The 11,404-nt window shown below is 37.6% G+C and overlaps 1 protein-coding gene across 3 annotated transcripts in view; it reads left to right on the forward strand.

Moving 5' to 3' along the window:
* Positions 1 to 10,732, forward strand: part of tln2b (talin 2b) — a 206,737-nt gene extending 196,005 nt beyond the window's left edge. For all 3 annotated transcript variants that reach the window (XM_057837617.1, XM_057837619.1, XM_057837618.1), the window contains exon 57: positions 186 to 10,732. In XM_057837617.1, the coding sequence (XP_057693600.1) occupies positions 186 to 314 (129 nt within the window). In that variant the 3' untranslated portion in view covers positions 315 to 10,732. The remainder of the gene's footprint in view (positions 1 to 185) is intronic.
* The last annotated feature ends 672 nt before the right edge of the window (positions 10,733 to 11,404 follow it).

Below are 11,404 nucleotides of genomic sequence, written 5' to 3' on the forward strand. Positions count from 1 at the left end.
GCCACTATTTTATCATGTTTTGTTTAGAGTGTGTGCTACCTTGTTATTTTTGTGGTGTTTCTCACGTAAAAGTGTAGCAAATGCGGCTCACAGGTCTGAGGCAGAGTCGTTCGACTATCCAAGTCCTTTTGAAAATTGATATTTAAGAGCAAAGGTGTCAGCGACTTGTCTCCCCTCTTTCTCAGATCATTGCGGCTCAGGAAGAGATGCTGCGGAAGGAGCGTGAGTTGGAGGAAGCCCGGAAAAAGCTGGCGCAGATCCGACAGCAGCAGTACAAGTTTTTGCCCACCGAGCTGAGGGAGGACGAGGGTTGACGCCCGGCCAAAATGGGACGTTCTCACGCCAGCGCCACTGGCTCTTTTCTACTCTCTTGTATACCAGAGGATTATACAGCACTTGAAACAGGCCTGTTTGGTAAGACAACCAAGTGCCTGTGCTTTGTCGTGTATGTGTGCGTGTGTGTAAGTGCGTGTCAGTGACATGCACTAATATTTAGATAAATGATGGCAACGTTTGAGACATTGCGATTAAGTCTTGTGTGAAACGTTGATTGTTGGTGTTACTGCGTCATTAACGTAACAATAATGACGTGAGAATGCAGAAAAGCTAAAAATCTGTCATTGTTACTGAATGTTTTAAAGTCAGTGAGCAAATAATCATAAATAGAATTGTGGCAGAGTAAAGCTAAGGGTCCGGAGCTTTTCGTAATATATTTTAAAGGACCAAAACAAAGGCAGGAGGGGAGGGCTCACTTCACCACTGGCTTGCATGCACCATCAGATCTATACATATCAATGAAGCTACTAACCAATAGAGTAGTAGAGCGTAATGGCACTTATCACGTATAATATAAAAATAAAGAGCTCTTTCCGAAACACGGGAAATGGCAATCTTGCCATGACATTCTGTTGTGTACAAACTCTTATTAATGCTAAACATGTTCCGACTGAGCCAATGAAATCTGTTTTTCGGGATAAAATAATGTTTTAAAATTACGTTTCTCTGAATAATCAAAATTGTTTGAATTTTGAAAAAAATCCTTGGATGTGAATTTTGGGGCTGCCAGCAAAATCTAAAAGAAAATGAATATTTATTCTTGACATATCTTATGAGTGAGCAAGAAAGTTGTCTCTTGTGATAAACACAATAATCTGCTTGTTTATCACTCGATCTTTAAAAAAAAAGAAAAAACTAAAAAAGAAAAAAAAAAACAGGAGAGCAACAATTTTGTTGACTTTGTCATTGTAATTTTTTGCGGTCATTATAATACAAGTACTCAGCATCACAGTGAACCACTGAAAACAAAGATGCTATTCAACATCTGGTTTGTTCTGATTTTAAAATATATCGTAAGGAAACGTTTTGCTAGCATAAGTCCATTTGGAAGTGTTATTTAATTTTAAAAATGAGTATCACTCTAATTGACAGCTAATGGTGCATGTGAGACCTAAGATGTGTATTTTTCACCACTTATATTTCCAAAACAAGGGCATTCCATTCTACTTATAGCAAATAATATCTGCTATCTATCAGCAAAATTTGTAAGGCACAAGTCATTTCAAAGTATTGATTAGCAATATGTTATCGTAATTTACTAGGAAGTGCAACAAAAAAAGCGTACTATATTGTATTGTATTCAAAATAAACTATTTTCCAGCAAAAAAAAAAAAAAATGAGATGAGCAATATGAGCATTGTTGAAGCCCAGTTGCATGCACAAATCCATGCGGCCACATGCTCCAAAAAAAAAAAAAAAAAACTATATGGCAAATACTGTATGCTGAAATACTGTATGGGTAAATTGTTATATTTTGCCATGAAAACTCTGAATCTTGCCTTCTTTCAATGGGCATTTTACTCTCATAGCATTTCATTTGAAGAACACAAATGTTTTTTAAATGAGGTGTAACTATGATGGCTCATACTATATGCAGTAGTGCATTAGTTTGTGTCAAACATTTTTCAAGTTTTGTGAGAAAAAGATTTTCTCTCGCATCATTATGTACTATAAATGCACTACAGTATAACATTTATTGGTACATTAAATTCGAAAATCTTTTACATGTTGAACGCATGTGTTGGAGATTAAAACGCTTTTTCTTTTTCATGTGCTGAATGGCAAAATTTTCATCTGGTTTGATTCAAGAATGGTTCAAGAAAGAACTGTTCATTGATCTTTTAGGAATTTTTCCATTCAGCTCAATGATGGAGAACCGTACCTCTTGAAAAAAGTACTGAAACATCAGACGTTTGGACATTAAAAATGTTTTAGTTCGCAAATGAAATTACACCGGCCTATTTTTTTTGTGAAAGGGTGGGCATTTTAATCATAAGGCTCAAGTTTAACAGCTCATTTGTCATATTGAATAATTACATTTATAATAAATACTAAGGGTGTAACGGTACATGTATTTGTATTGAACCGTTTCGGTACGTAGTGGTCGGTTCGGAACAGGGGCGTACCGAACGAGTTTCTGACGTGATGTAACCCTTTATTTTCGAGGCTGTGAGTCGATCGGGTTTCAGTTTCTTTGTGTAGATTATATTTACTCCGTCTTCTCTACTATAATGAGGACCAACACGGTAGGACAGTATAACCCAGAAACGTCAATGGCGCGATAACGTGGCCGCCGCGAGAACGCAGTGAAACGCGGGCGTTAAAGTCAATCAGCCAATGCACACCAGTCGCAGTGCGGCCACGTGTTAGACGCGTCCCAGAAGCTGTTCAACACGACGCACGCGAAAAGAACGGCAGAGTTTATTATTTGACGCGAGACGTGAGCCTCCTGCGTCAATACTACTACCGGTAGCTAGGATCGGGCAGACCGGAAGTCACTCGTGTAAAAATACGGTGGATCCGGTCGATTTTCAAACTAATATGCAATCGTAACTCACTTTTTGAGTCCATCAGATCTCTTGAGTGGTAGATCAGGGCACAGTTGACTTGTCTTTGTTGATTTACTGCTGTCGTCTCTGCTATAATGATAACCAACACGGCCCCGTGTTCAATACAAAACCCTCCTACCACAACAAAACAAGTAGGAACTAATATTCACATAGGAACTAAAGTTATACAACATAAAATATACAATATAAATAAATACTACATCACATTTGTAAAATATAAACACATAATAAAATAAATAATAGCCCATTTAAATAAAATAAATTGAAATGAGCTAAACCACCTGTAATTAAATAATATGAATAATACACAGATCCTGCTTACACAATTAAATTTAATAATTTCTGTGTGGCGCTTTAACTTGAGAAAATCCACCAATAAAGCTTTTGAAAACCGTTCATATGAAAAAAAATGATTCATTGAGGCATTTCATTTGTAAAATATATGTTAAAATCTTTGTCATTGGGATTGCTTTTCTTTTTAGCACAGGACTTCTTTTTTCTTTCAGAAAGAAAGCTGACCAATACGCGGCGTCTGAAAGGCAAATTGTTGTTGGATTACCTTTAAATACCCGCTACTTTTTGAGCAGAATTCAGAATTCATTTATATTTTGCATTTTGTTTTCTTACTGTACCGAAAATGAACAGAACCGTGACCTTAAAACCAAGGTACGTACCGAACCGAGATTTTTGTGTACCGTTACACCCCTATTAAATACGGTTCATAGCTTCTTTAAGGCACATAACATACATGTTTTTCCTCAATAATTAATGTAGACTCACTGTACTAATACACTGGCTAGCTGTTGTAGGTCTTGCACTGTTATGGGGATTGGCTACAGGTTATCTTGAATGAAACGACCCTATTGGATGCCCTGCAATCGCTTTAGAAAGCTTTTGTTGTTTTCAATCTAATAAGACATTCCTTCACACACTGAAAAGGTAACAAACTAAAGCTCTGGTTGAAGAGCCGGGTTCAGGACATCTTAAATATTGGGAATTTCCAAGCGGGATATCTCCTGCGTTGTGTCTTAGTGCCTTATTTGAGTGTGTCGTGCAAGCAGCTGAAGATCAGTACTGGTTGGTGCTTGAGCCTTGACAACATTTTGCCATTCCCCGTCAAGGCTTGAGTGCAAGAGGAGTCCTTTGCCATACGATCCAATGCCTTGGCTGCTGGCCTATACCTGCCTATATTGCTATCGTGGATACCTTGAAGTTTAGAATCTTTGATGGAATACTAACTGCATTCCTTGAGCATGTTTGTGTTTGAAGTTATGAGAAGTTGTTTTGGGGGGAAAAAAATCATGACATTTGGCTGTTCTTGTTTCCTTGTCTGTCATCTAACCACTTTAAATGTCTGTTTTTACCAGTAAAAAAATTACCCTGAGCGTAGACTTCACTATCAGTGGACGAGACAGCTCCTACAGACATTGCGCCACAGCCTCCTGTAGGGCTAGGCAGAGCATCATTGAAGCTTTCACTGCGATAAACTCAAACAGACGCTGCGTTCTAACACCGGATTTAGGTGGAAACAGAACGTAAGTTATAGTACATACTAGGGCTGGGCGATATGGCCTTAAGTACGTATCACGATAAATTGAGCAGCTGTACCTCGATAGCGATAAATGACGATAAATACGCCCAAGCAGACTGTTATATAATTTGAAAATTTGAATCAATGCATGGAATACAAATTAACTGTTTCTCGTTAAATTTATTTACCAGCTTTCAATTTAACAATTGCACATGCAGTCTAAACATTAAGTATTAAAAAAAAATCTTGTAAACAATAAGAATTCTAGTGTGAACATTTATAACAGCTTGTGTGACTTGAAAAATGTACAACATTATAAAAAAACAATATGACATCTGTGCAAACATGTTATTCTAACACAAATGACTTGCAGCTTTAACAGTACACTTCAGACAACTTGTTGGTAATGGCTGCTGTGACATAATTATTCAACACAAGTGTTTACGTCAAGTTTTCAGGTTTTTTTTTTTTCCCGAAACATTTTTTAATACATGCACCCCTCCCACACACACACACACACACAACCAGATTAAAGCTGTATTGCTCTGATGCCATTGAAATATTTAAGGTTTTATGATGGTAGAATAAAGCAAACACATACAGAAAAATAGCTGTGGCCATTAAACTGTCAAATTATATATAGGCTTCACTGTTGGATTATACTTTATGCTGAGTGCTTTACCGTCATGAAAGCTTTCAGAGAAATCACACAGATGCCAAATAACGCGACGACATAATGATTGCTACATGAAGTCCGTGTCCAGTCCACTCATTAATTTCAGCCGTTTCGACAAGGTTAGAGCCGCTATCCGACTCTTTCACATTCATTTGTAGCCGCTGTTAGCCGCTAGCGTTAGCCTGTGGCTTGGCTACCTGAAGAAAGCACTGAAAGCATCCTCTCCTGAAATCGCGAGAACCAGGGAGGACAGCGGGTGAAAGCCCGTCTGGAACCCGCCAAGAGTTTACATAATGTCGGGTGAAAGTTTGGCGAAGCTAACTTAAGCCCGACTCGATCCCGTTTACTTGTAGCGTTAGCCGCTGACGTTAGCCTACCGGGCTTCTGTTTGTTTGGCTTCCTGAAAACCACGTGACTCCCTACGTAAGCACACTGTCTGCTTTCTTAAAGGGGAATGAACATAGCCGAACAACACAGAGTCAAAGTGGGATGAAAAGACTATATTTTCTTGTTTTAATAAATTACCGAATTTCCCGACATGGTCAAAATTACGTCGGTCATCGTGAAGAATTTCGGTGACGGTAAATTTTCGGTTTACCGCCCTGCTCTAGTACATACAAGCAGGCAGGAGTGCTTCAAGACTAATTTGGTCGAGGATTCAAGGTAATTATTATATAAAATAGCATCATGCATAAACTTTGAAACATTGGAAATGACTAGAAAAAAGGTAACCTTAGCTTTAAATATTTACGTAAAATGAATGATAACTGCTTGGTTTTTTGCTTTTAACCAAGAAACTAGACTGTTTTTAGAAATTCCAGGATTTACGCATTTATTCACAAGAATTTTCAACTTAAAAAGCTCTTTGTTTTGTGATGGCCGCCATGTTGCAGTTTGTATCAATACACAATAATGTGACTTTACGTTCAAATAATCGGGTAATTTTCATCCAACTGCCCGTTTTTTGGTAAAAAAAAAAAAAAAACTAGTAATTTAGACATTTCTGCGTCCATACAAAAAAAATCGCCTTTTACGTGTTTTATTTATGTAACATTTAAATCTAAAAACGACGAGGGCCAGATAGCCAACATCGGAATTCAATCTAAATAAGTTGTGATTGTATACATTGTATAGAAAAATGCAATTTTTGCTTTAGTTGACTAAAATTAAGATGATTCTGCATGCTTTCCTCAAGTATTAAGTTTCTGATATGAAAATTGAGTGATTTATTAGCTGTTGAAATCTAATGTCATAATTGCACTAAATTTAAAAAAAAAAAATAGGGCACCATTTCAAGCAAAAACATTTATGATCAAATCTGAGAATTTTATAACCACTTTAAGTTTTGTTATACTTTTGTAAAAAATAATTCATCGGGATTTTATTAGGGAACAATTTTGGATTGTTTTATACCGCTGCTCATGGAGAGTCATACAGTATATGCCAAAGGGAGGTGCTTGTTTTGGTTTTAGGTTGCTAGCAGCTTTGGTTTTGAAAATATTTTAATTTTAGGTTTTTGAAAATAGGTCCCCTACGGAACTGCCCGGCGCCCTATTTCCTGTCAACTGATAGTGAAGTCTATGCTCTGAGATACAGTGCTTTGCAACGGTCTGTGGTCAACACTAGCTTTGTTGTTTTAAGGTTTCATTGTTTGGAAATAGTAATAGCGTTAACATGACAGAGACACAAACACTAGTTTTTTTTTTTTTTCTAAACAAGATTAGTTCAAGGTTTGCGAGTTGTTGTTTTTTTTGTTTTGTTTTTTAAATATTTCCTAATTGATTGATTTCTTGTTTTTGTATTCTCCCCCTAATTGAGTCCAAATTCCATTCCTGAAAACATTGTCTACTAAAACAACAAATCTAATGATGGCCCAGTGTTTTGCCCAACACTGTGTGTGTATTGTCTGAATGATTTGTGCAAATATCCAAGCATATGTTGGAGAAGGGTGTCGACGTTTTGAATTGATGTTGTGCTAAACCGCGTTTAGTTTGATGACTTGATGCTCTATGTATAATATTTATCTGGTCACAAAAGTATTTTTTGTATTCATCACAAAATAAAAACTAAAATCATAAACCTATTGTCTTTTTTGTCCCTTTAGATAACTTTCTAAATTCTTTCCAGCAGGTGTCAGCATTGCTCTGTGAAGTTGTGCTTGTAAAAAGTCCTTCAAGTGCAAAGATTGAAAAGTCAGTCCAAATATGGACATAGTGATTTTTTTTCCCCCCCAACGTCTGCCAGATTTTAATAATGCACATATCCTCATATTGATGTTTAACCAAGGAATGACTTCATAATGTTACAGTCACGCCACTTAAACATGCTGTCATGAATAATGACAAGTCTTCTTGCGTACCTATCCTTATTGGGATGCTACGCCAGTGTCAGGCACGTGGGAAGGTGCAAGGCAAGTAAAGGATGTTCAGTGGAGTTCCAACGTGTACTGGGACATCCCTGTGGACACCATATTTGGTTGTTTGCACTCATCCAAGGCTAAGCAGCAGACACAGAAGAGAGGAGAGACTTTCATCAAGATTATGTGCCAACATAACCTTTGAAGAGAGAGAGTGATGATATTCAGAAAAAAACGCAGGGCACATCTAGACAACTATTTGCACTCGTATTCACACCTATAGACAATGTGAGTCTTCAGTGAAACTACCACGCATGGTTTAGGATCATTGAAGGAAGCCGGAGTACTCGGAGACTCCATGCATGAAGGCCAAAGTGGGGATTTGAGCCTCGTATCTGTAAGGCAGACGTGTTAACCACAAGCTGCCGCGCTGCCTACTTTTCACATTTAATCCCACTGAATTCTTGTGTGAAGATACTTGTCCTGCGGCAAGCCAAGGAATTTTCCAGATGACAAGTAGCACTTGGCTTTTCAAGCTGTTTTGTCCCGGAAGTCATTACAACCCTGAAACATGTAGCATGCAGAGAGAGTTTAAAAACTGCTTAGATTTTAAGATAGTGAAGGCATATTGAGAACTGTCTTGCTTCCATTGACTGTGATAGACGGGTGATCGCTGCCAGCCCTACCAGTAAAAATGGACATGATTCTAAGATAAACCAAATATTAATCAGCTGATGGAGCTTTTTAGCGCTTGTGTCCGATACATGACTATTTTAAGTCATCAGCACTGTGTTGGTCACATACTGTACTGGAGCTCCTCTGCTTTATTTGCATAGTAAAAGGGAAGTGCTTTGATTTAGGAGGTTGCTGTAACATGCCTCTCAGTGTTTCCTATCAGATATTATTTCAAGTGTCAAATTGCAGGAAGTGTTTCTAACATTCCTGGCCTTTCATGTGACGTCAGTCTCATGGTGAATTTGCCAATTTCTGCCAGATAAGTAGGCGGAACTTCGTGTAGAGTTGGCGGTGGTTCGTCATCTGCTGTGTGTGCGCGGTATGCTTCCTTAGCCAACATGTAAGCAAGGATGCAACATATTTCTCCGTCAGCAATGACAGCAGGGCTATATTGGGATAGGGCTGAGACTTCAACTTCCCCAAGCTAAATTTGGACAAGTAACAGTGAGAATATCATAGCAATTTCATTTGACAGCCACTAATCATGGTTGTGTAGGATTCCTTGTGATTTCTTTTTTTTTTTTAATGTTCTGTTTGTCACAAATTAGCGCTGAATAATGGCGAGTAAACCCTAGGGTACCCTTAGTGCCGAATGGGATTGATCTGTAACTCCTTCTGGGATTGAAATCGCAGCGCGTTGAAACGCAATACTTTGGCCATCTGAACATTCTTAAGGCTTAATTTGGAAACTTTGCTTCAAGCTTGTTAGATGACCGACAGTCTGTGGGCTCCACTCCCCTTTTAGAGCTGAACAAACAGTCGGTCCACAGGTGGAAGTGCTGATACTGTGTGAGTAGAGAGTCTTCACTTAACTGTGACATCCCCAACAAATGGCATTTAACCCCTTTATGGAGGCACCATAACCTCAGTACTCGGTATTCATTTAAAAAATTCATTGTTTTTTTATTATTCCCAAAATTATGATGCACTTAACATAAATATTAAGGCTGGGCAGGTTAACATGTTAACTCTTGAGTTACCTCAGTACTACATAAAGGGAGTTTATTGTTGTAATCGCGCATAAATAACAATGCCACTTAGGAATAAATTAACCCTTTCAAAGTCATTTTAATGCATCCATCTATCTGACTTCAATCAAGTGTGATTTTTCTGCTTCCTCGATTATTGTTTTGAAGCAGAACAGAAAATCAACCACCACAAAGTTAGTAAAGATAATACTCTTCAAATATGTTTTTCCATATTTATCATGTCTTCTTTCTTACTGATATGGTATGTTCCATCTGCTCTTTTGTTTCCAAGCTGACAGATTGTTCACTGTCTGGGCCCTACGTTTTACTTTTCCACGGCCACGCCAGCCGATCAAACGTGACTGCAGACAGGCTTCAGTGTAAGAATGCAGGTGGAGCGGAGATGTAGGCATTCCTAAATGTGGCCAAACCACCATGGCCCACTCGCTGTTGAAATGAAACCACAGTGGAATGTCTCCATCGCTGTTGTTTCCCACGCAACAAGTTAAGGCTGTGTTTGATGTAAGTTGGTCATTTTTGTGGGCATGTCCACTTTCTTCTATGAATAAGGAAAGCCTCACTGACTAATAAGGAAAGCCTCACTGACTAAAACTGGGCTTTAATGGATTTAAATTATTTACTGTTGTATGATAATGCTTCAGTGCCACTGACTGCGATAGATGCCCAATCCATGTTTTTATTTTTCTTGAAATCATTAGTTTTATTTGAGTTGTAATTACCGTAACATTAGTTTTTCATACCGTGACTAATTTCTCAGATAGAGGATTCAAAAAGAATGAAATAATAAAACAACAAAAGTTAACATTTTAAGAAGAGCTATTCAGTCATTTTGAACAACCAACCTTAACAGTACATTATGCTTTGCTCCTGGTGCTGCATCACCTGTAGGTACTGTAGATGAGGAGACAGTGTAAAGCGCTTTGAGGGCCTTAAAAGGTGGAAAGGCACTATACAAGTGTAACAGCATTTACCATTTGAACTACCCATAGTGTAAAATGTGCTTAATCCAAACGCTGCTTCTAGACACAATGTACAGGAGTGTCTGTGTAATTTTTAATATATTTTTTGAGTTGTCCGATGAAGACCTTTTTTAACCGATACCTAGATATTGTCCAACTCCAAAAATCCGACACCGATATCAAACCGATACCAATATATGCAGTCGTGGACTTAACATATTCATTAGTATTCAATCATTAATCGTCATTCAATTTTTTGCACCATAAATGCAAATGGTCTGCTCACATAACATATCGTAAGCATCTTAGTTGGATACATCTAATGGTCAATAAGCATAACTGCTGTGCTAAGCTGTGACCAGTCATTGTACAAAAGCAGAAGGCTTCAACATACATGCTAAAGATGTGATCGGGTCCGATCACGTCATTTTCAAAGTATCGGAATCGGCAAAAAAATATCGGACATGCCTTTTAAAAAAAATTTTTTTTTTTTTTTTTAATTAAATCGTTTTCTAATTGTATTTAACATTACAGACAAAATGTCTTACACTCATCCAGAGTCTTTAGTTTTGGCTTAAAGTAGGGCTATCAAATTTATCGCGTAAACGGGGGTAATGAATTTTTTTTTAATCAGTCACGTTAAAATATTTAACGCAATTAACGCATGTGCTGCACGACCCACTCACGCATTGTCGCATTCAATCTATAAAGGCGCCGTTTTACCTATATATAGAGCTAAAAGGCAGCGTAAAATGAGTAGAGTGAATTTTGGCAGTCTTTGGAGTCTTTTTTTTATTTTTTATAATGGCTAAACCCTTACAGTCCCTCTCTCAATAATTAGAAATATCGTGGGAAGCAATATGGGGAAGAAAGGTTGTAGTTGATCTTTTTCTTAACACCCTATGTTATTTCACAACACAGAGAAGATATATCAGTTGGTGCCACTACGCACAGTCATGGTTGCACTTCCCATCATGCATTTGGGCAGAACAGTTAAATGGCTACAGTATAATTTACTGAAAGTTCAACAAATACACAAGTTGCCAATATTTAGTCACAATATACAAAGTCACATTTATCCTTTAAGAATTACAAGTCTTTCTATCCGTGGATCCCGCTCACAGAAAGAATGTTAATAATGTAAATGCCATCTTGAGGATTTATTGTCATAATAAACAAATACAGTACTTATGTACTGTATGTTGAATGTATATATTCGTCCGAGCTTTATTCATTTTTTTCTTAATGCATT

This window comes from Corythoichthys intestinalis, chromosome 5, assembly GCF_030265065.1.
Source record: "Corythoichthys intestinalis isolate RoL2023-P3 chromosome 5, ASM3026506v1, whole genome shotgun sequence".
NCBI lineage: Eukaryota > Metazoa > Chordata > Actinopteri > Syngnathiformes > Syngnathidae > Corythoichthys > Corythoichthys intestinalis.